At 36.8% G+C, this 26965-nt stretch overlaps 1 protein-coding gene across 4 annotated transcripts in view; it reads right to left on the reverse strand.

Moving 5' to 3' along the window:
- The window catches only part of SHANK2 (SH3 and multiple ankyrin repeat domains 2), a 362639-nt gene that overhangs the window by 264892 nt on the left and 70782 nt on the right, over window positions 1–26965 (reverse strand). For all 4 annotated transcript variants that reach the window (XM_074918532.1, XM_074918533.1, XM_074918531.1 and 1 more), the window contains exon 12: window positions 13811–13877. In XM_074918532.1, coding sequence (XP_074774633.1) covers window positions 13811–13877 — 67 coding nt within the window. The remainder of the gene's footprint in view (window positions 1–13810; window positions 13878–26965) is intronic.

The following is a 26965-nucleotide window of genomic DNA, read 5'->3' on the forward strand; positions in this document are numbered from 1 at the left end:
AGCCATCGGGTTCCTCCACATTCTCACTTTCTGCACATAACTGCTTAATACTGAATGCTAAATAAGAATGCCCTGAAATACCTGTGGATAAAGGAGAAAATTTCTAAGCCACTGGTACTTGAGAATCCTTTATTCAAAAACATTAATGCATTTTTTATACAATTATCTGGAGACAGTCAATTGACATACGAAATATACCAAACAAAATGTGCTATTCCCCTTTTAATTTTATTTGTCTTTATATGCATCATTTCCTGCCTTTAATTCCATGCCCTCTCAGAAAGAGAATCTCACAAATATATCCTCCCCTTTACTTTCCTGTAATAATATCATAGCAGTTTTCTCTGGCTATTCGCAATCTCTTTGTTCCCTTCACAGCTTTTGCTAGTCATAGAATGAAGAAATGTGTAAAAATAGGCCACAAGAAACCAGACACACTTGATTTGCACAGCAAAAGTAGAGCTCTTTAGCACCTGGCATTCTCAAGAGTGTTAATGAAGCTGGCAAGATAAGGCATGCTTTGACCCAAAATAAAAAGCTTAGCCCTCAAAAGAAGGGGAAAGATAAATTTGAACTAACACAAAAATTTCTGTGGACTCACAGCTTCCTTTGATTTCTTGCAAGGTGTGACCCTAGACATCTGGATAACTGCTACGTGGACAAGAAGGAAGGATTGGGTTTCCTTTTGAAGGCAAAGATGGTGAACCAGGATCAGGCTGCACAGCACGAGACACAGCACGTCTCTGGGATGGGGCTACAGGGACTCTGATCTCTGCAAGACCACTCACACAGGTGGGACATGCAGGAAGAGGACAAGTAACACACAGGAAAACATTAATTTTAGTCTGCTAAAATCCCTGAGGTCAAGACACACATGTACTTGGTGCCTGCAATCCCAGAAATGCTAGAAGGACTAGTGGCTGGGTGTTAGTTCAGAAAAAAAAAAAAAAAAAAAAAAAAAAAAGATAAAGGAGAAACCAGCAAGCTGACAGTCTGCAGTCGAAAGGCTTTTTTCAGGAGCAACAAATAATTTCTTTAGGATAAATAAATTATTTGTGTTAAATTATAGATTTGATAAGGCACACTTAAAACTGAAAACACATCACAGAATTTATGTTAAATTTTTCTATCTCAGATGTTCCAAAGAGATGTAAGAGGCAGTTTCCCAAGTAGGAAATGCTACAATACAAAGAGAACAGAAATTTGTCAAGTAATGGGGTTTTTTTGTAAGAGAATACTTTAGGAGGAGGAATAAAATCTGGGCATTTTATTTTCATCATTTCTAAAAGCCAAACAGCTAGAATGATAATTTTAAGATAGTATCTTTACTAGGTTACTGAAATCCTAGTCTACTGGAGTTAGTCAAAATGTATAATTAACAGAAAACCAGAGATACTCCTACACATATACAAATAATTCAATCTTAATGCTGTAAATCTTCCTGCCTCTTCAATTCAATAAATCTTTTGTTGTTTTCATTCAGCATGGATTTCACCCAATTATAGCCACTCTGCTCAATAATATTTACTCTGCAACCTCTTCTGAATTGAGATGGTATCACAATTCTGTCTTTTATGAAAAATTCTGAACAATTATTTCAGCAACATTACATATAAAATGGAGCAGAAAATGTCTTTTGACTTCAAAACCTGCATACGAAATTATCAAGACACGCCTAGAAAGAATAAGGAAAAAAACCAAAACAAAACAGAAGAGTTTCTCTGTGAAAACAATCTTGTTGTGGACCAGTAGGACTCCCACGCTGTACAGGCCACGGAAACAACACCCTGGACAGGCTGTAGGAGACTGGAGTGCATGTCCCAGTCTGGTACTGGTAACTGTCCAGATGAAAAATGTCTGTCCATGGATCAGGGAATGAGCAGGGAGAGATGCTCCAGAGAAAGTGGTGCAAAACAATAAGCCCATTCCATAACCAGCTTAGTCATACTTATAGCTATAGTTACAACCAAATATAAAAATAGGTTTACATAGGCTAGTAAATCAAACTTTGTTTGGTTAACCTGGAAATTGAAGAAATTAAAATTGTCATCCCTTACCAACATGTGCCATCCATAAATTCTGTCTTATATTTAGATGTTTAGAAATAATTTACATTTATATATTAATATATCATTTATTTCTAGGTTTAGAAATAATTTACATTTTCAACTGTTCCTGAAAACATATGAAGCCAAATAACTCTAAAGTAATTATTTCTCCGATATCCTTAAAAAACAGTTACTGTAGCAAACAACATGTACATCCTTTAGGACCACACCTTGAGAGAACCATGGAAACCAGTAAACAAGACATCCTTCTGATTCTGCCGCCCTTAGAGCCAGAAGATACAGAAAAATCATCTAAAACATTTTTTTTTTGTCAATGAAGTGGACATCTGGCAATGAAACAAAGAAGAAAAAAAAAAAATCTCCAAACACCAGTTCATTAAAATAGAGAAGGAATGACAGAAAAGGTTCAAGTAGTTTCAGTGGCCTTGGACTCCCTGGGAACTCTGTCCAAGATCTGATTTAAATACTCAGAAAGTGTTTACTCTGAAGATATCTTCCACAGTGTGACAAAACCTTGACTGCAAAAAGATATGGCTTATCCTGAACTCCAAGGGAAAGACTGTCAACTCAGACATAGCCCAGGAGATTGAGATATAAATGGAGTAACAGCAACAGTGTGAAATATTGTGAACAGTGTGAAATACAGTGTGAAATATTACACTCATTACAAAGCAATATGCTTCAAAGCCTATCCTTTTATCAAGCCTCATCTATAATTTGACAACAAATGGTCTTCTATGAGGATACTATTTCCTTTTGAAGAGACTGTATATTACAAGATCAATTTTCACTAAAATTCTGACATTAATACGTTGTTATGAACATCAGATTGTTCATAAGATATTCAAAACAAATTTCTTCAGTGAAGTCTGTTCTTAAAGTAAATTGCCAAACCATTGTATATGGAATGGAAAACATATCAATTTAATTTGGATAAATAATCTTGTCTGGAAGGAAACCAGAATGTTTAGCTGTTAAAAATTTTATAAATATAAATTTAGCGTAACAGAAAGAGGAGTTCTAAGTAAGGGAGTCACTGAAGTGTGAGAAGTCTGTTCAAAATGGAGGGTATTACCAATTACTGAAAAGCTCAACTTAAAGAAGTTATTTGAACTGATCTAAAAGAAAAATACCCTTGCAATCACTAAGCTAATTCAAATACTTATATTCATACAAAGTTTTTTATTCGTATAAATCCTTGCTTTATATGATTGGAAATGTAACCAAGTTGCTTCTGTATTTGGAAGGCTATCCTCATCCAAATCCAATTAGTCCATGGAAGATGGTCCTTTCCCCAAAAGGGACTTATATTCTACCTAATTATTTTGAATAATGCAACAATTAAGATACACACAGGTACATGAAAGTCCACATATTCAGAAGTTATAAATCCATCCTCGTGCCATTAGTCTTAACTTTGTAGTCTATTGGTAGCCTCATTATATAAAGGAAATTATTTGGTGCATGAAAAAGAAGGTCTGTGATGAAGTGCATAAGGACCTACATTACACTGAGGTTGGGTTTTTTTTTTCTCCCCCTCCCTTTTTTTGTTTGTTTTTGTTTTTGTTTGTTTTAGTCCATCTCTGTATTTACTTTGGGAAACGGCAAGTTTCTTCAGGAAGCATTCCTGGCTATTCTTATCAATCTCTATTTTGCCTTCTTTTTTTTAAAAAAAAAAAAACCTCAAGCATTTATTTCATGTTCTTTCATCTCTTTTTCCTGTGTTCTCACCATTGTAAATGGGAGAAATAGAAAGCCATGGGATTCTGCACACATCTATTTCTCCATTTGTCCTACCTCTATTTTTGACCTTGCTTCACTGTTTCACTGTTTGAAATCCCACATAGCATTTGACACAATCTTAGAGAGCTCTTGAGGCTCATGTTGAAAAATGATTTAAAGAAAATACATTAACTTTTCAGGAATACTAGAACTCTCTGTGAGACACTTCAAACAATTTTTCTTCTGCAGTATCCCTTGTTGGGCTGCCTCATATCTTACAGCTGCATTGAAGGCTCCCTGCCTTATCTTACTAGATGTGGGCCCTCTAATATCCTAATATTGGTATTGCCATCCAAAGCCTCCTGGTTTTGTTACATAGAGACCTATATATATCATGATTGAAACGCACTGATCACATACTTCCACAGGGCATACCCTCTTAAAGAAAAGCACAATTACAGAAAGTCTAGGGATACAGATTTTAATGGACTCTGAGAAAAGTCAGCAGAAAGGTACTTAAGATAATACTGATGAAACGGCAATATGGTCCATGGTAGTTTCTTATGTTCAATTTAGACCTCCAGTCAAGTTTTACATCTCCTCCTCAGAGTTTCTCCTCTCTAATACTTGAGATCAGCTCCTTGTCACTAAGGAAGGAGTGGTTTTAGAAGAGAAACGTGGGCACAGATGCAGTAGGGTCAAGAAGGCTCAGTTATACTCATGGTCCAATTGCTACAGCCAGACAAACTGATAATTAGAAACAAGATACACGTTTAATGAAGGGGGTAATCAACTCTGTAACAACTGAAACAAATGGATCCAGAAACATAAGATCACAAGACTAGGCTACAATTTTCCAAATCCCATTTACGTTACTGTAGGTCTTTAACAAGACAAAACACTTTTTCTCATTATAATCCAGTTCAAGCAGGAACTAGTTAATATAAATTCTGTAATCTGCACGATGGAGGTCCCCCAAAGACACACTGGTGCAGGATCAGGCACCTTGTCTGGAAAGCTGAATCAGAAAGCAGGTTCCTAAGGGATGGGTCATCTTCTGACCATTTCCAGCAGCTCCAAGAGGAGCTATGTGGATTAGAAGGATCTGGCCATCAGGCTGAACAACACTGGGAATTTCACTCACAGGAAGCAACCGAAAATCATCACCATAGCTCCAGTTTGGCTAAAATACTAGTTCAAAGTTTCATCATTTAAGAGTCCTGGGGTACGTGCATTGCTCTCTGTTCATAATATGACTTTTGATCTGCTATTTATCTCAATGGCATTATCCTTTCTAACATTTCATCAGAATTTTTGAGGATAGTATGATCCACTCTTCTTTTTTTTTTTTTTTTTTTTGTAAAGCAAGAAATGAAATCTTATTCATTTGATAACTTGTTTGATATATAAAAATACACAGCAACTATCCCTGGTATACTTGATTCATTCCTCCTGCTGACTATGCTTTATGGCTTTATTTCTTTTTTTAATTCAGTAACTTACACTACTTCTGTACGTGGCCTCTGGTTTTACTTCCCTACACACTACCTCAGTGGTGTCAAGCCAGTGAAAGCTGTTAAAAAAAAAAACGCAAAAGCAAAAAAAGCTACTACCAGTGAGAGGACCATGCCTTAAGGCATGTATATCCTTTAAGGACTTGGGAAAGGTAGGTGACCCAACTCCATGATGGAACAGCACACTGATGAGAGAAACATTACTAAAAAAACCCACAGCTCCCAACTGCTGGATACAATGGTCCTGGCCTAGAAGGAGCAGAGAAGGTGAGATGCATTTCTCCTGATGAGAAGCTAGCGGACTAGGAGCTAGGTAGAAGCCAGATTTGGGAGCAGTGGGAGCTGGGAGCCCTCAAAACACTTCCAACCATTCGGGTTTGAGCATGAAGATTGGGGCGAGACACAAACGCATACCAATTCTCCCCCTTCCTTTCTACCCTTCCTCGGCCACCCTCCCGAACATCTCTAGGGGATAAGCCAGTAAGCCCTGTGTGACCTGCACCCACTGCTCAGACCACAGAGTTCTTGCTCGAGAACAAAACTAGCTCAAGAGCGCTGAGCAGAGACTGGGATTCCTCCAGTAGTTTATTTCTGGATCAATTACAAGGTTCTTCTTGTTCCATCTGTAAAACAAACTCTAACAGGAGTTGCTGTGGCAATCGTTGTCTACCTGGCAGGTGGCAAGGACACACTACAGACTGGTTTACAAAACTGGGCCAAATCATTCTGAAATCTACTGTACTTATGTCAGCTGTTACATATGTCATCAATTCTCGCCTTACTTTCCTGCTCAAAATTTAGAGTAAGCCTAAGAAATCACAGGCAATGACCATGCACTACATAATTTGCACTGCTCTGCATGCAGTTCCATGTTATAGACACAGAATATACCAAAGTTCAAAGGCCAACAAGAATAATCAATTTTGGAAAATAAAGTTTAAATTTTTAAATAAACCTAGTTCCTGCACAACACAGAAGAAAATTACTTGTGATCAAAGGGAAAAAGAAAACTACGGTAAATTTTTCAAGCTCTGTCTTACATTTTGGTACGTAATTACATTAACCGATCACAGTTCCCAGTCTTCCAATTTGTTTCCTACCACACAGCAAGACTGAGCATACGACATTCTATTCCCCGCAACCCTTCAGAGAAAAACAGATAAATATTAGCAACAGATTAACATACCAATCAATATTCATTTGGTTGTAACCCAGCATAAAAGCCATTAATGTAAAGTGTTTTTTCTATGGACATGAGAAATAATTATTAATTTAGCAGAGGTATTTGAAAGAAACTGCAAAAGGGAACATAAGATTATGAGAATCTGCCAAACAACATGCATTTAAAATGTGGACAATGAAGATTTCATTGTCTTTGCCATCCTGATTACACCTATATGATGTTTTATCCATGTTAAAATGCCTGCTATCATATGAAACAGGTTAATGTTATTCACATTCAAATGACAAATACACAGGGCTATAATACATGCTTGTGTCCCTTTTGCTTCTATTAAGTAACATGTGATAAAAATAGAACAAGTCATTGCATGCTGCTGCCAGTTTTGTAGGTTTTTAAGTCTTTTGATTTACTGCCTTTTCTTGGTTCTGCTTTTATCTCTCTAAATATGCTTTCCCCTAACTTGAGAATTATTCTGCCAGCATTTGATTTATGAAAATCAAAATTACTAAATGACTCCCCAAACCAAAACAAATAAGTAAACAAACAGAATATTCATTGGCCAGGCTAGTATTTAATAATGCAGCTGAAAAACCAAGATTGCTGACCTCAATCACTCTGATCTAATTAAAGAAAATGGGTTAGAAAAGCAATTTTACCACAAATCAACTAATATCTCTGTGTTTTGAAAGACCTGTTTTGCTTATTCTACAATAAAATGCACGTTTCTTAAGATCTTTACAGTCACAATTACAATAAAAATAAATGCTTTTACACAAACTTGAAAAACATTTTATTTAAAAACAACTGCCTAGTGTTGAATATGTATATTTTAAAGGATAAGCCTATCATATTAGCAGATTTTCAATATTAAAAAAACCCCAAACCTCAATGTGAAAGCACAGACAAACCATCACACACACATATCTCTGCATAATTATAGAGGAATACAGGAACTCTGACTTGAAGCCTAGCAACAGTATCCAAGTATTAGTTAGTCTGCTAATCAACTACCAAAAACTCGCACACCAGCTCAATGTGTTTCATTTTGCCACAGCAAAAAGCAAACAAAAATAAAACAAAAGAATCCTATTACTTCTATCTTCAGAGCTGCTGAAGGACAAGATGTACAATATAAAACAAACCTTGTTCACTTGAAGAAGAACAACCCATGTCATTTAATCCATCTGAAAATTCATCTCATCACAAAGAACCAAGGCAAAAGAGAGATTTAAACATAGGATATCCAAGTCAAAGGACTATCAGTTTGTAACATCCTTAATATCTGCATATCTGTATCTAATGAAAGCTTCAATATTCTTATATATATGATTGGGTTTTGTACCTCCATCCTATAGAAGCCATAGTAAATTCTGTACAGCAAATGCTTCCTAAATCTGCTGTGCTCATTTACTCACAGACAGCTGCAGGCTGGATGAAAACAATCAGGGATTAACTTTTCTATTCATCACATCTTTTAATCCATTACTTTCTCTTAGTTTGCAATAAATAAATGCATAAAGTTAAATAAATGATAAATGTGCTATAGCTAGTTAAAAAAAAAAGTTCAAAAAGGGATCTTATTATTATTTTTTAACGATGTGTAACTGCTAGACATCAGGAGTATATGTAATGTCTTCCTCAACGTAGAAAAGAAGGTGAAACAACAGTCACTGAGCTGCAATAGACATCTGGGTTCCAAAGACTCTCAAAATAAGTGATAATTAAAATAAGCTACTTTGATGTTGTTCTAATTCCTCAAAAAACTAATTTAGGGGCATGATAAATTGAAATAATCTGAGAAGCTATACTAAGTATTTCATACTGCTTGTAAAACAAGTTTCTAAGTACCTTATGGTAATAGGTTTTCTTGCTTTATGAAAAATACTCTTTTAATTTGTTTCAAATAGGATTACTTTTTAAATGATACAAAAATTCTCATTCACATTTCAAACATCTGTCACGAAAACAAAAGGGATTCACTGATGTTCAGAAACTCAGAAAAGAAATTAATACAATGAAATCTGGACCTTGCTTTTAATCTTTTACTCATATCCTTTCTTCCTCTTCTCTGAATCTTTTACCTTTTATGTCTGATTGGTTTTAAAAAGCTGCATCATACCCGCCTGAAATAAGACCAATGTGAACTTTCCCCGTTGCTGACAGTGAGGTGTCTTTTATTGTGCCTGGACCACAGGAATCATTTGCAAGGCTTTTCTTCTCAGTTTGTTTCTGAAAATGGCAGCACCAGGCCAAAACAAGTTATCTGTGCTAAATATTTTTCACACCACGGTTTCAATAAACTGGTCACCCAGACACCTGATACAATGTACTACCTGCCATGGAAAGATAAATTGGCAATTGATGGTGGGGAAAGGAGCAAGGTAAGGAAGAATCAACTTGCTGACAGAAGAAGGGACAGCATGTGTGAGAGAACCCACACAGTTTTGAACTTTCAGAGGAAAAGGCCAAATTTTTTAATAGGACAGAACAACCAACAGATATTTATTCTGGTATTGTGGCTAAGGAGAAGGTTCTACAAAACTCCAGTTTGCTGGGAGACACAAGGGCTTACAGACAAAAGGAAACAGAACTGCTTAGTGCAACCTTGCCTGAACGTTTACACACTGTAGATCAATCATGAGAACAGGGGGTTTGAATTGCCAGGCTCCCTTGCATGGATCACCCCTTGTTTCATCCTGAGCCTCCACTGTGAAATCATCCAAGAGATGGAGAGCTGCACCCATCCAGAATGAGGATGTGAGAGAAATCAGGCTCCTCCAGACTGAAGAACTGATGTGGAGGGAGGGAAGACTGTTGCTCTGCAAACAAAGACCACTGTGGTACACGCTCTTCCGCTGCTCAGAGCTGCCTCAGGATACATCTACCAGCTCTGATCCCTCCTGATGGTTTTAAAACCCTAAATGACCTTATCTGTCTTGAAACACACTCAGCTTAGTCAACAGAGTGGCCTTTATAACACAATTTTATGTAGCTGAGACTTTACTGGCAAAGTCTCCTCTCTTTTCTTCAGACGACTAGGTAGGGACTCCAATGGCACCTACATCTTCTGGTTTGGATACAATTTTAATCTATTTTGCTTCTGTAAAAGGGAAACACAGGCACTGCCTCTCTGACTAAACATGTATACTCACACCGGCCTTAAGTAGGTGCATTTATCTGGCAAGATCTGGGTGAGATAACCAGACACATCACACCTTAGAAGAACATCCCTCTCTTACAGTCAGATGTCACACTACTCCATGGGTCATTATTTTTGCCTTTTTTGTTTCTAAAACAGTTATTTTTGCATTTTTCTTCTTTTCACAGTTTGAAGTCTTACGATTATTGCAAAGAATTTTATTTTATATATGTCTAGTTTTTCAGCATTTCAACACATTTGTCTAACATAAGTGCTTTCTAATTAAATAAAAAGGAAGAAAAATCTCTGCGGGATTTGATCTGTAGAACAAAGATTTAGTAGTTCTGCTGCAAATTAGAATTTTCTACTGCTAGAGGATACCCTGGTCATTTTCCATCTGAGCTGGTTTTCCATCATCTTCTACAATGGGTATAGTCTTAGCACTACAGTCTGGCTCAGATCCAGGCCAAGGGGGGGGAAAAAAAAAAAAAAAAAGGACAAAAAGGACAAAAGGACAAAAAGGCTCCCTTTAAGACATGCAATTCAGCCTCTTCTTAACTGAACGATCCCAGACTTCGCGTGCGGCTTTAAAATGGTGTTCTACTCTAAATGCTGATGAAATATAATTGGCAGGCAAAGGTGGAATAGATAATAAGTGATATACTGAGCACTTAAGCATATATATTTCTTGATGTTGGAGCTCTTTGTGGACCAGCGCATTGAGATGTAGTGCTTTTGCTGTTGGCACGCTGCCGACTCATCCCTTCACTCCGCAGGCAGCGATACCCTCCTCCTGCGGGGAGGCTGAGCTATGATCTCTGCCACTGAACAAAGCAGCTCATTCACCACAACGCACGGCACAGGACCATGAATCACAAGCACTACATTACTGCTGCTAGATCCTTTTAATTGCAGTTTTGGCAACATTACTTGAAACAGCTTTGTGACTACTGACAAACTGGAAGACACCCACATAATACCTTCTGCATTGAGAGTACAAGTGACTTCCTACTGCAATAGTTTGGGACAACAAAATTATCTAAGAATAATGTTAATTAGCACATGTCAAAACAGATGGACACAGATAGTGTAGTTCCTCACTATGTAAGATTAGAGATTGCAAGCAAATATTATTTTTCATCTTGCAGACACTTCAGTTTGAGAAATGTAAAAACTTGTTTCTGTCACCAGATAAAACCTGCTCCTGAAACTACTGTTATGTTCAGCCTCCAATCACTACTACCAATTAAAATTTTCTCACCCTTAAGACGACATACCTAGGAAAGTAGGTAACATTTCTGAAAAAAATATTATTTGCCACATATATTATTTAGCTGTATATTAGGCTTTCATTGGAAAAATATCTATAGCTAAAGATACTGTGCATGATCACTCAAAGTTAAAAGATTAGGTCAGAAATCTTCCAAAAGCCATGTGGAGTTTTTTCCCGATGAATCAAGAGCAACATGGAGTTTTTCCCAATGCATCACCAATGTCTCCTTCCAATGAATATTATTGCGAATAATCATGAATACTATTGACAAGCTTACTATTAAATGATTGAACAGTTCATCATCTACCAGCATAAACCTCATAGAAAAGAGACCCACCCAAAGCTGGACATATTCCAAAGAATTTCCTACAGTTGTAACTTATTAATTATTAAATGAGTCTAAAATAATTACAAAATACAAAGTAATTACAGTAATTAAATGAGTCTAAAATAATAATAAGGTTTTATGAACTCGTTCAATATCAAAATTCAAAATCTAACCAAAAACACACTTTCTGAGGGACCAAAACTGAAATGTTTCTCAAGAGACTTCATAGTATGATCTGTCTTTTTTCATGAGGATATTTCTCAAGCTCTTTGCTATTCCTTCCCACTCTGTTGCCTCTCGGCTCTAAGAAGATACATTACTCAAATGATACATGTTGGAATACATCCAAAATTACAGATAACCAGACAAGTAAGATAAATAAAAGCCAACTTGTTGAAGTTCAAGTGCTGACATTATTCTGCACATTCACCATCATACTAGCTGTCAGGTTTTCTGCTCCGGATATTGTTCTTTGATTTAATTTTTTTTTGTTTTTTTAACAGGGAGACATTCCAGAACGACATTTCAATGACTTCACTTTTTTTTTTTAAAAAAAAGTAATAAATCTTAACGGACAAATGTCCGGCTGAATTAAATTAGCTGGGAGGAAACAACATAACGTAATGCTTATTGTTTAAGACAAATCTACTAATTTAAATAGCTTTGCACAAACCACCACCATCTTGCAAAAAAATTAAGCCAATCATGGAAGCACCAGTATTTCTACTTCTCAGTGGAAAAGTGAAGGCATCAAGAAAATTTGGAGAATCTTCCCCTATAAAATATTTTCTAAGCATTTTTCTAGAAATCACCAAATCCTACATAAAGACTTTTGAAGTCAGCAATAATAGGTTGTGCTTAAAGCCTCAGGCACGTGGCTATCACTTGTCTTCTAGACTGAGTCTCATCCACCTACTTCATAACTACATTTCACTTCTCCCACTCACTGACATAACTTGGAACCCGCACTGGCCAAGGGAAAGGAAAAAAGTGCAGAACTGGTAGAACTGGTCAGTCCAAAACATGATGACATTAACATCGATGTTGTTTTACAAAATCAGTTTAGAGGCTACTGTTTGTAAGTGTACTATAAGTGTTACTTTTACTTTACAGTTACTCTTACTGTGTGTATGCATAATTAATACTAGCAAGTCATTCCTTCACTATTTTTTTATTGTACACAACCATTTTTAAGGGAACAAAATCCACGTAGAGAAACATAAAACATAATACTGTATATTATACTATATACAGTACTTGCCCTGCACTGACTCTACACACAAGCCAAAATACGAAGAATTAACATGGCAGAAATAAAGGGAACATTTGACTCTAAACAACCATTTCCTTCCATTTCAACATCTTCACAAAGTTATAAAACCATCAGCCATATGTAAATACAAACAATAAGATGCTCACCCTATTAGGAATATCTGGTTCATTTTTAGTTAATTTTTTTACACCGGACTGTTTGTAAACACAGAAAGATGAAGACTTCTTACATGGAAAGGAATTATCACACTATCTCAGGTAAAAAAAATTCCAAATTCGCTACAAACTTTTATGCAGAAGTTATGACTTTCATGCAAAACTTTTATGCAATGTGTCCTCAGATTTCTCAATGCATACTGCAAGGAGTTAAAAGTATCACAGTGCTACGAGAATTCACGTTACCGTGCAGAATTTTCAGCTACATCCCTGCAGATCATATGCAACCAAGAATGGAAATGGAAAGGATGCCTTAATTCAGACCAATTCTTTCACAGTCTTAAGTTTCATGTGAGCTGGCCTACTTTTCCACATAACTTAGATACTATCAAGTCATAGATTTGCATCACTAAGTTAAATCAGTGTGGACAACTACATAGATCCTCCTGTTTCAAAAGGAATGCCTTTTATTGTTCAACTGCAGGTTGTTTCTGTGCAACTTTAATTAAGCTGAATTAAAGCATTTTAATTAATTTTAATTGTACTGTATTAGAAATCACTTTTATAATTTGAAAATGGTTTTCATTTTAATGGCAAAACATTCTATGTAAAAAGATCTTTAAAAAGCCTTAAGGTATTTTGTCAAGGGCCCTTAACACCTGTCACTAGACTCATCCAATGCCACACACCAAACTTGGTGAGAGGAGACATTTTATGGATATAGATAGACACTTTATGCCATCTATTCATTCAATTGTGGAGAAACGTCTTTTTTTATCTTCTTCTGACCAATTATTCCTACTTGAGAGAGCTACTTTAGGCTGATGCCAAGACAGCCTGCAAGAGCCAATTTGGCTCTTGCAGGTATGTGGATGTGTATTTAATCTGTTACAAACTGTCTAATTAATTTACACTTACAAAGCATCTATCACTCTTTTGAATTACTTATCAAATTTTCATTTTTCAGAACATATTTTGAAATCCTTTCAGCTTTCTCCCTGTCTTCATTTTTTATAGCAAAATTACTTTTAAAATCTCCCTTAAATGACACTGTCATCAGTCATATCTTGTGTGAAATCAGATTTAATATCTTTGCAAAATTCTGGTTTAAACATGTATAACTTGTTTTCAGTGTCTGAAAATATTTTGCTTACCAATATCGGCTTCCCTGTGATTCTTGATATATTCAGCAAGCTCAAAATTTCCCGCTATTATAGCCACCTAAAGGATTGCAAAATAGTTACAATTAATATATTATCATCACTTATTAAGTAGGAAAATATGCATGTCACATTACTGACAAACATTATACAAGTATATTTTCATTCCACAAAGTAGAGAAACTGTTTATTACTTCTGTTCCACAACTACTACAGGCAATACCTTTCTGAAACAACACTAAGAAATGAGATCTCAATCTATTTGTAAAAGCAGCACTGCCAGTGCCCCTGTTCCCCATTTACTAAGGATGCTGTGATCATGGATGTCTCAGGAGACTGCTAGAAGAGCTGTGGCTTTTCATGCCGTGGCAGTCAAAACCAGCAGTGAACATTAAACACACCATCCCCAAAGCTCTGGGAGCTGTACAGATGTGTGGAGAATGCTACAGGAGCAGGGTAGGTGAGACACATTGAAGATATTATTTCCCTTTAATTGCTCCTGCTGTGCTACTTACCTGAACAATGAAAACAGGAGCTACAATGAATGTACATGGGATAGCCAGGGAAGAGATACCAAGAACTACAAGTATTCAGGTACCACTAATACGCCAAAAAATACTAAAAAAGTGAAGCTGGTAAAGTTTATGGATATGTATAGAATTCAAAGTGTTTTAATAAATATAGTTCTAAAATAATAATTTTCTTTTTCATTTATTTCCCGGTTGTCAAACACAGATGTGTAACTATCTATTCCAAACTCTCATCTAAATGCACTTCAAAAAAAAATCTCCAGTGGATGCATGGAAAGTGATTTGGTTGTGCCATTGCTGCCTCCTCCCTTTTTCTTCTCCTAGTTTTGCCCTGAACATTGAGCAATTGCCTTTTCTGGGTCCATTTTGCAGCTTTATATTACAACAGACACTGTTCTCCTAATGGCACTGTGGCTTTCCTAACGTAGGTAAAAGGGATAAGGTGGGCTCCCCTTTCTCATAGAAGCTTCTGCATATACAGGGTACAGGCTAAAAAAAAATTTTTAAATCTTATTTAAGGACTTCCCTGGATATAGGGCTGCTGTCAGTCACAAGAAATGATTGAAAACTCAGGGAAACCTCTTGAGCTGATGACCAAGATTATGGGCTGGTTTGTACCACTCCACAAATCTCAGGGATGAAGAAAAATGTAAAGTCTAAAGTGCTGAAATGGTCTCAGGAGGTGTATGAAGCACAGTTAATGTGTATGAAGTACAGTTAATGTGAGTGGTATCTTTTAGCGCAATGAGCAGAAGACCTTATTTTTGCACTCATCACAGGGAATTGAATGGACAATTTTATTTACTATTAACCAGAACAAACTAATATGGAAATCCTCAAAAATGAAGACTTTAAACACAAGCGACAAGCTACAGACAGAAGATCTTGAGTAATAAGTATTTAAGAGTTTCCAAATCTGCTTTAAATGGCAGACACAGAGCAGGCTTAAACCATGAGACATGGCCATTACATCCACTTCCCCTAAAAATAAAATAATTACACATATTTTCTGCACTCTTCTTTCAGCATCGATTATTTACACTGTCTCCTGCTGCCATTAGTGCATCTCATGTATGGCTCAGAGTGGACTTGCCATACATCCTACTGCAACACTGGAAGAAGCCTCACTGAAACACAGTATTACGACAGTTATTTGCTACAGGTATGGGTGCACTGTCTTCGGAAAAAGACCTCACTGCAATTCTCTGAACTAAAACTAGTGGGACTGTTGAAAGTCAGATTATCATACTCCTATATCCTCTCTGCAGTCCTCCTGGTGACTTCATTTAAGGACTTCCTTTAGACCCAAGACTCCAATTGTATTGGTCCTTATGCTTCAGGCTACTACTCATGAATCCCTTCTCTATGAAGCCCTGGAAATCCTTGCAGAAGGACCCAGATTTAAACAAACTGTTTCAAACACAGTGAAGTCATCTCCAATTTATCTTTTGGTCCTAAGCAAGCAGTAGTTGTAAAGAGAGACAGACTGGTTTAGTTTAGGTTGTAAAGTCTACTGGCTAGGAAAGTACAAGCAAGACTTTTAAAAAAAATCACTGTATTTTAAGTATAATAATCATCAGAATAACTCTTTCAGATTACCAAGCAAAGTTTAAAACAAACAAACAAGCATACCATTTATCATGTTTATGCCCTGAATCCAGTTTTTCCCCCAATTATTTCTTTTCTAACATTTTTCAGGTTTCATCTTTTTTTTCTTGGCAAACTGTTTCTTGTTTTGTTAAAAATTTCTATCCAACATAGAGGCTAAATACAGTAATTATGTTTTCTTTTCATTTCAAGTGTATCTATTTCATGGCAAAAATTCTATTCCATCTTTGTACAGCACATAGCAGTTACAGTCAATATGCGTATACTTGTGTTTTAAAATAATCTTCAGTAGGCAGCCATGAGCATGGTATGTGCAGTATAATCATTTTTATCCTTTAAATAATTAACCCACATATAATAGCACCATACTTACTAGTGAAAATCATGTAATTATTTTCTCATTACACTATTAACAGGAAATGCTTTGCTCTGGGCACTTCTCACTTGTGTTACATCAAACATAGATGGATTCTTGGAAACAAAATGCAGTACTATGAATCAATAACTGGTTCAACTTAATCTCACTTCTGATTTTAGACCATAGTTGAAAAAATAAAGAGTGTTTCATCTCAGATAAGTCATAAGACTTCTGCAGGCCATAGTATCTGCAAAGTTCAGGGAGGTCAGAGACAGAGATACATCGGTGCACTGCCACTTCATCACCAACAGAGCAATTATCCATCTGAAAATTACTATTTTAACCAGTAGTAAGACAACCCTTACTCCAGGAACTAGTCCTGAAAGAAACTGCTTCTCAGCATGAATAACATATCAGAATCTGGCCCCTAGCCTCCTCTGCACAGCCTCTAAAGTGTAACACGTGAGTCTCCCTGGCAAACAGCACTATGAAAGTAACAGCAGAGCTGTACAAAAGCTTTCTCTCTTAACTTCACATTCCGCAGCCTGGCTTGGTTCAGGTTCATAAAAGCAACATTTGTGTGTAGATCAGGGGGTTTCTCCACATTATAAGCAAGAAATAACACCTTTCTTCAACATTACCCCTAATTAGCATGTAAAATTCAAACAGGGAATTCACCAGTGACAGGCAGTTTGCTAGACAGCAGCCATGTTACTCAAATGAAAGAATTTTTAATACAGAGTAGGTTTTAAAACTCAAGTATAAACATGCTGTTGAAGTGATAAACACATTTTATTACTTGAAAAAAGATATTGCCAGATAGCTAAGAGACAGCTTGACAGAGAATTGTTCCTGCACTAGATTCAGCAAGCTCAAGGTACCATTTCTCTCCATTTAATTTACTTCGATTCGCTAAAAACAGTATGTAAAATTCTAACAGCAAAAATGAAGGAAAAATATGTTAAGATCTAAAGAAAGCAAGAAGAAGTTTAAAAGTACAAATATTTCTTGGCATAACATCAATGTACTTCACTTGAATTTGATGGGTAAAGAGTGTGGGAGAGTGAAGTCAGAGAAAAAAATGGAAAGATACAAAATTATACTCATTCAATTTTCACAGTTGCAAACTACAACGCACAGCAACCACAGCCTCTTTCTCATCAAAATGGATCTTGAACCCAAGTTATAGCGTGTTCAAATAAAACTATAAGCATGAATGCATTAGGACAAGTGAATGGTTTCTGCAGGATCCAGGGCTTGAACCAAATTAAGGTGGTGCAAAGTCTCCCCTCTATTAAGGTGAAAACTAAATTGGAACTGAAGCTCTATATTTGTACTAAGTTTCTTTGTACTTTAACAAAAAAAACAACTAATATATAGTATCTTTGCAGAAAATACTGGAGTTTTATTCTCTACACGCTTCAAAACTTACATGGCTTTAAATAGCCATATTTTGCTTTTCAGGATGTTCTGTAGTCAAGTGCCAGATTTCCAACTGAGAGGTTATGGCAGGAAAGAAGGTTTTGTTTGGGGTTTTTTTTGATCACAAGACATCTCTTCTTGGCAGTGAAAAAGTAGCACAGCCAGCAAAACTACAGTGAAAGTTTTCTTCGAATTCCAGTAGGAACTGGATTCCAGTCATCAAAATGCATCACATGCATGTTTACAGACATGAAATATTACCATGAAAGGCTGGAGGTAGCACTTTACAGCTAGAGGCTATCTACAGACTCTGCTGAAGCTTCAGAAATTGTGGCTCTTTAAAAACTGCATATACAGCAGTCTTACTGTAATTCTGGTTCTTTCATTCCTGCAGAAAATGTCCTTTTATTTTGTCCTTTTGCCACAGACAAGACATATCTTACATCAAAAATCTGCATGTCCTTAGTCACATTATTCTGTAAACCTGGTAAAACCTGTTTATGCATCTTCTAAAAAAAAAAAAAAAAAAATTAAAAATCACTCATCTACAGTCTACAGTTTCCACTAAAACCTGCTTCACTGCCCCCCCCCCCCCCCAAATTTTTAAAGAGCGTATTTACTTTGCATCACCTCCAGAATCAGAAAGACTGCACCTCCAGCATCACAGCACGGTGTCAGTCCAAGTCCAGAAGAAGAGCATGACTAAGTAGTTCGAGCACAGTGCGTGCAGACCCCAGCCAGGATCTTTAGCTGCTGCACTGACATTTGGTTGGGATCTCTGCCATATAGTCTACTGTACAATACAGAGAACAGAAACCCTCTTGAGGTTTTATTATCATCATTAGAGACAATTTTATATGAATTACAGTAACCGAAGTGAATCATTTATCAGCTTCCTCCCCTGTAAGTTTAAATGACCCCACAGGCACCTGATTATTTTCAAATTCCATTTGATAACATACATGACTGGCCTGAATAAGTACATACAACAGGGAAGTGAGCAGAAAGTACAGCTAAACAGGAGGACGTATCTTAGTAGGAGATAACCTGTACAGATTAAAAAGAAAGTAGGGTAAACCCATGCATCTAGACTGGCGGTATCACCTCCTGTTTCCACAACACTCTGTCTTCATAATGTCATCGTAACAAAAAGTTAATGGAGTCATGGAAACAGGTCACTGCTGAGACACACGCAGAGGGCTGCGAAGCACCAAGCCATGGGGTTAACGACTCACTGGGCAAGGCAGCGGAGCGGAGATGAAAGCTGGTTGTCGCTGTCAGGGTCCGTAACGCAGAGCATGGCCAGAAGCTGTGTGTTTATACGGATATTTGCTCTGCCTTGGCATAAGCAGAGCTTGTTACAGCCGCCCCATCGTCTCACTTACTGTCTCACAGACAGATGTTTCTTTCAAATGATGCAACTGGTTACAGTGCCTTACTATTTGCCACGCCAGGCAATGCCAGATGCTCTGCCACCCATCTAGTGAAGAAGGGAAGGAGATTAATTGACACTTGGCTAGTTGCTATGGATGGTAACTAAGTGACAGCTCAGTGAAGTAGAAACTTGAATGAATGAAGTAGCCCTGACGCAGACTCGGGGGGGGGAGCAGGCCGGATACGGTGGCACCCCACGATTACTAGTTCAGCGTAGGGCACTGGAAGAAGAACAAAACCCTCCTAACTGGTCAGGCACCTTTACAAGGGTCTCTTTGTCCTGGCATTGCATTATTCTCATCCTCTGGTTTTCTGATATTTACAGTCAGAATTGTTTCCTCTGGATACAGGCAGTTTTCAAGTTGGCTTTCAGAAGTCAATTCAGGTTAAACATTTGATGCATCTAGTTAATTCTGCTTTCCTGAAAAGAAATTTTCCTCAAAGAAATTTAGTTTAAATAATGGCAAATAAGACTACTTTGTGTAAATGTGACAGATGTCCAGTTACAGGTTTCAGTGCATCAGAGTTTCATGTTTTCAGCCTCTGGACCAGATATACGTAGCAGCACTGACTCACCAACAGCTCTGTTTAGCCTCATACATGCAGTTCTCAATATATCAATTACTTACAGTCAAGTATTTAGATCTTTAGATTGTGATTAATACAGTGTTTTGTTCCTTTCGGGAAATTAGAAATTACATATACACTTTACCTGTCACTAACCTTTCACAATTGATTTTTTTCTGCTCTTGAAATGTATCACAGGTAGAAGTTATATTAAATTAGAGCAAGATCTTTGTAGCTTGTTAGCAAACACAATTTTAGAGCTTTATAGGTTAGTCCCTGAAAGGCAAGCATCAAAACTGAATTACATTACTGCTCTTTGGAACAAACCGCTCCACCCAATAAGAAACAATACAAAAAAGACAGAAATTGAAGTTGTTCCCTCTTAAATGCACCCAAATGAACTTTGACAAACTTTCTACACGGCAGCGAGGACAACTCCCAGTTCCAGGAACATCTCTCAGTTCATTTATATTTCACTCTCAATCAAGGCTGCTGCACTTCCTTCTGCACACACTTAAATTTTAGACAAGGCAAGACATAAAGCTTTAAAATGCTCTGCCTAAACAGAGAGCGGAGGAAGCTGCACAGTTGTAGCTGCAATTCACAGTAAGCAGTGCATGATAAAACAGTCAGCACACCCCACCTGCTTTTTCTCCCCCTTCTCTTCTCTTCCAGACAATTTCACTTTCCGGATGAAAGTACATTTCATTATTCTTCCCTTCAGGGCTGATGTTCCACCCTTCCATTGTCTCTGCTACCCAGCAGTGCTCAGTAAATGATGGTCTTTCAAGAAAGCTTGAAATTGCAATGAGTTCAGGTATGGCACTACACATTAAAGGAGACAGCACTATCCCAGGACAAAACGTGACTCTAGTCTTGACTCTGCTCCGTTCAGCCAAGCAGCAGAAATGCAGATGGCCATACAAGATACTCTGAGGTACATCTACCCTACGAGTTCCCATCTTCAGGTGGAATTTAAAGGAAGAGGTGACACAACCCTGCAAATGAGACTGTCACTGTAAGACTCTCCAGAAATTGCCTTCCAGTTAAATCACAGACTTATAAAATCATAAATTATTTATTGTACCACTGAGAACTACACTATTTTAACAATGAAGAAACACCACTCAAGCAGTCACTGCTATTATGCAATACAATTCACAGTCAGCAGAGACTCATGAGAAATTAACACAAGCGAATTTAGAAGGAATGGTTGGGACCATTTCCTTAATGAAAAGGCTGCCAGAAAAGCTCTTCCATGTGTCATAACTAGAATGTGTTTTCTTAATATTAAAACCAGAAAAAATAGCATTTTTAATAAGCATAACTTTCCAGACAAAAATCATAGCAACAATTCACCCAATAGCTGTAATATCAAGAGGTGATAATTCAACAGCAAGACAATCTCTAAACTGTTCCATTATAACCACAACCTTCAGAGACAGGAACCTCTTTAATTTGATATGAAAATCTAATGGTGCTTCCTGTGGGGCAATGAAAAGGCAAGGTAGTTCAACTTCAACATATTTCTATTGTGTCCTCTCGAAAGAAAAGCTCTCCCTAATAAAACAAAGAGGTAGAGGCTTTAGGGAGTCTAAAGCCACTTCAAAGTTTGTCACAACGTACCATCAGGTATGCAGCAGTCATCCACAAGGACATAAGAACGCTAAATTTAGGTGATTAAGTACAAAGACCCTCCTCTCATGTACTCCTGTGCATACCCGTGCAGCACACAGCACCACAAGGTTCCATCCCTGATAGTGACACAAAATCACGTAGCATGCTCTGAAGACTCAAAAAAAAAAAAAAAAAAAAAAAAAAAATCTTAAATCGATATGCACTAGTTGCTCTCATATACGAGCAGCATGTAGATTTTAACTCTCTTCAGTGGTACAGATGGAGTTCAATTTGGAAAAGCAAGAAGCAATCTGCATTCCAAATTTCTCTTCCATAGGTGTGGGAGAAAAATGTACTGATCAAACACTACTGGTTTCTTACGCAATTTCAGAGAGCTTGCACATGAAGGTATGTTTATTTATTCAGTAAATAAAAGAACATACCTAGAACTCAGTTTCCCTTCGGAAATACATTCTTTCGTAATACCTTAGCAAAATGTGACAATTTGGCAAGCATTGTTCAGAGCTCAAATCCCAACACAGACTTTAGCAATTTTCAATTAGAGAAGACATTAAGAATTCAATACAACAAAATGGGGTTTTTTTCTGAACCAGCTGGAAAATTCTATACAGTTACATAACTACATAAACCCAAATAGAAATGCTGAATCATCACAAATTCTGTATTTTACTTTCCAAAAATCAAAGGGCAAAGTATCATCCCACATTTTGTAGTTGTATTAATTACAGCTGATTTTTGAATTTGAGGCTACAACACTGTAAAATAAAATTAGCGGAAGCGTCTTAGTTCACCTCATTATAAAATAAAACCAAATGCTTGATTAATATACTATTAATATCACTAATTCACTCTCTTTTTTCTAACAGTGCTCCTGAATACATATATAATATGGATGACATGAAACATGACCTCAAGAAGACACATACGTTTACATTATGGAGACATATATTTACATTTACACTGCAAAACTTTTTAATAAAGTTACCGGTTTTGAAGTTGAGATGTGATAAATCTAATGAGAAATGTGTCAGAAGCAAATTAGTATTCTGAGAAGTTTACAGTTGGGTAATATTTTGTACATATAATAGGACACTAATGTTTTTGTTGAAAATATATCAGAACTGAAAGGTTTTATTTTATAAAATAAAATGAATGATAAAATTAGTTTTATCAATTCGAAGCTTTATTTCAGGTATAACATCTTCAAGTTTCAGTAAAACTCACTGAAATAAGATGAATAAGATACACATAAAGAAAAGCTGTAAAATTTAATATTTCTTTCATTAGGTAATAGTGAGTCAATATTTAGATTAAGTGTAGAAATAACCCACATTCTCCACCAGGATGATAAAATGCTGACATCTTTCCTAAATTACTCTGTAGTAATATTAGGAAAGACTGTAAGTAAAAAAAGTCATACTCAGCATTTTCATGCATGCTTCTTTCCTGGACAGAAAATAATTCTTAACAATTTTAATTATATATAATGTAATACAAGCTTAATATTATGCATTTTGAAAGGAACTAACTTTGTATATTAATATATCTGATGTCCAGTAGATGGCAAAGTATCAGCAACCACCACCTTTAATCTTCTTGAAACTTGCTTAATTTAAACCCCAAAGAATATTTTTTTCTTCTTTTTCTTTCTAGTCTCCACTTTCTATTTCATTGGATAGCAGGATTAGCTTTACCTTTTGGATGTTTTCTGTATGTTATCTGCTTGAAAGACAATTTCATCTTCATCAGTTCTTGATACAACAAAGCACAATAATGTTACTATCCTTTAAATAGTCTTTTGAAGACAGTTTCTTCACCACAGAAATTTTTTTCTCCAAAAGCATGCTGCTGCTACTGTTCCCAAATTTGCCAGCACATGTTAGCATACTGTGTACAAAAATCTCTTAGCAACAATATCTTAGTGTCTAACATTTTCCTTCTTCCAACTATGATTCATGGAGCCATCTGTAGTCAGATATTGACATGCAGTATCTTAAAATAGATACCTTACATTTGCTCAACAACTAGTTTTAGCATCTGAAAATATAAATTATGGGAAACGGCCAATATTTCTTTGAGGCTCTTCATCATTCCCTTGATCATTTTAGCACTGTTTAAACAAAGGCTTGCCACGATGACTTCGCCTTAGTATTAAGGTCACAGGATTCATGCTCTCCAGAGCACAGAAAGTAGGAGGCTCTGTGTGCTGGGTGCAGTCCCTTACGTAAACCCTCCAAGCAATCTCAACAGCTTCCCTGGCAAGGCCCACCTCACGCTGGTACCCTGGCTATTTTTTAATAGTAATTGACAACTAGGTTTTTAAACTTCAAGTGTTGCTCCATGCAGCACTAAGATCTAAACATTTTTCACACCCTTGGTGCCTAAGCCTCATGGAAAGTACCCTACGATGGGTGGGACAAGGTCAGTGTCTCAGCTGGGCAATGACAAAGAGACTTCTGCAGCAGCTGCTGCTGTAGGGAATGCACTCTGTTTAGGGAACGGGAAAAAAATTCCAACCGTAGGCTCCCAAACACTGGTTTTGCCTCCCAAAACTCTTAAGAAGTTTTCACTTCAAAGACAAAGCATCTTGTTTTCACCTACAGCAAATTATCTATCAGTAGTTAAAGACTGAGCAAGTTATTTGTTGTCATGCAGTGTGCAATTTTGCATAACTTAAAAGAATAGTATGGTACTAAAATGTTAATAAAATGTTAATTAAAAATACTGTTAATTAAAAATAATCATATTAAGTAGAATACATTACATGGAAAAATTTGGTAGCATGGCTGTGAAACAATCTTAAGTGTGAAGAACGCACTTCCACCTCAGTGAAATCCAACAGAATTTTATCCATTTCAAAGGAACTAGAATTTTACCCTAAATATTTTTGAGGAATTAATATTTTAAAAATAAACAAACATATAACAACAGGCATCCAAATACACAATATGTATTTAGCTGAGTATTATCCAAAAAGTACACTGCAAGCATTACAGTGCTGGCACATTTTCATTGCTAAAATGTTAGTTTTGCTTGCAAGAGATTTTGTAGTGCTATGGGTGTTCTGAAATACACAGTAGCCATGAAACAGTGCCAGAGCTGACTAGCTTACTGAATTCAACTCAAAATTAAGAGAAGACTACCACACTGAATGACCTCCTTTTAGTCTCTACATGTCTTGCAGTGCTGTCTTAGCAGGACTCTATACTGGACTGACACTTAAAATGCCCATAGGCAGCCTTGTTCATTTTCCAGTAACCTTATGATTTTAAAAGCAGGACCTGTATTTTATTTTACACTGTCCTTTCATGAACATACAAAACTGCATTCTTAAAACCTAACTACTTTTATTCATGAATAAGCCATGATTGAATACCTTCAGATTAAACTAAACCTGCATGGACATCAAGATTAAAAAAAAAAAAAAGAAAAAAAAAAAGGAAAAAATCTAAGTCCTTTCCTCACAGCATGTGAGCAAATCACTTCTAAATCATCTCACTCTCTCGGCTTTGAAATGCAAACTTAACTCCTATGACAAAAGGATCTGTTGTTATGCAAGAACCAGCTTGCCAGAAAGTGTTGAACTGAATACACCAGCAAGTTGATTAAAGTCTACCACAAAACATGTCAGAAAGCAAAAAAGGAACATACAGGCAAATTCATCCCAGGCACAACTTCACTGCTTCACGGCATTCTTTTACTTCCTCCTGTTTCTTTAGATAAGAAATAACTCAGATTTTTAGGTTACCCTACTTTGTACAGATTGTATTAAGCCTCTTCCATGGTCACTGCACATATTGGGAAATTTAATGTTTATATCTATTTTATAAGTAGAGGAAAAAAATTACATCTTCTTTCTGCTTCTCTGCTAAAATGCCACCTAGCAAGTCATTCCCAAGATGTGTTTTTCTACATTTGTATTTTAATAATTAACATGGAAAAGAAAAAGCAAATCGTGTGATACACACACATTTACAATTACAGACTCATTCCATAGGAAAATCCAGCTCAAGCTGGAAAGAGCCATCAAAAGCCAGTTATTACATAATCCTTATTATTGCTACATGGCCAAGCAGCAATTTCAAAGGAGTATTTACTAAAAGCAGATAAAGCCAGGTTGCAGCATCAGATGAATCAGATAAGACAGAGCCAGTAATAAAATTGACTTAATTTTCTTCCTCCCCCCCAGTAATATGCTAAATCAAAAAGCCATGAAATGCAATCTTCTTCAGCTGAACTCTTTTAGAAAAAGATTGAGAAAGTGTGTTATTTGCTAGATTTTGCTTTCCTTGAAATTACAGTAAATGTCAGGTTATACAAAAAAATTCAGCTCAAGTGTGTATAGGTCTGTGCTGCTGTAGGGCAAAAACTTTCACCTCTGAAGGCAGACCTACCTCATGGAAAAGACAAAATGTGCTATATTAGCAGCTTCTTCCCCAAACACTTTCAGAAAAATGTCTTCCTACTCACAGAAGGCAGTAGATACTGCCCACTATTTCACAGTAAAAACTGTTTATGGGATTCAGTTCTGCAAACACTTAATAATACAGTGTTGCTCAAACTGCTAACCTGAATGGCTGAAAATGCTTTTTGAAAGCCCTTAGGATAAAACGCATCGGGTTAATAAAATACTATCATTATTTTACCTAATACACTTGGTGGATTCATTCCAAACTCTGTGGGTTAACTGTAATAAAACCTTTGGAAACCAGAGTCTAGTAAGTCAATGCCAGTAACATACTCTGATGAAGACAGACATGGGACAGCAGCATATGCCAACTGCTTGTCATGAACATTCTCTCCAAATGGCAATGCAAGAAGATGCTAAGTCTGCCCAAGAGGCACCGATCCTCCAGTTTTATAAGCAACAAAGACTCACTCAGATATTGCCGGAAATTAACTCTGAATAGCATGTATAGTCATGCAAAAGCAAGAGATCATTCCACCACATCACCCGACCATCATAACTATGATCATTAATCCATACTTGCAAGCCTGAAGTGCCCATGAGTCCAACTCACAGCTTGTGCTCAGCACTGAATGGACACAAAATAATATCACTATTGCCCAGAAATGCAAGTTCACAGAATCATAGAAAGGTTTGGGTGGGAAGGGACCTTTAAAGTTCATCTAGTCCAACCCCCCTGCAGTGAGCAGGGACATCTTCAACAGATCAGGTTGCTCAGAGCCCCGTCCAACCTGGCCTTGAATGTTTCCAGGGATGGGGCATCTACCACCTCTCTGGGCAACCTGTGCCAGTGTTCCACCACCTTCATCATAAAAAACTTTCTTCCTTATATCTAGTCTGAAGTTTTAGCAGTCTTTTGGGATAGAAGCAGACAGAGGAGCACAAGGGAATAGCAGGACACCACTGGGAAGCCTGGTCATCATGGCAGAAGCAACTACAGCACAAAAGGTGGATTTCAGTTTCTCTGATATTTCTAGTTCATTAGTGTTGACTAATCAGTGTCACAAAAGCCACTACACATACATTATAGCAGTGTAAAAATGTCATATGGTATTACATTTTATAGAAAAACTGAATGGTATTAATAACTCAAAATAACATGGTTTAACAATAAGGAAAATTTA

This window comes from Athene noctua, chromosome 14, assembly GCF_965140245.1.
Source record: "Athene noctua chromosome 14, bAthNoc1.hap1.1, whole genome shotgun sequence".
NCBI lineage: Eukaryota > Metazoa > Chordata > Aves > Strigiformes > Strigidae > Athene > Athene noctua.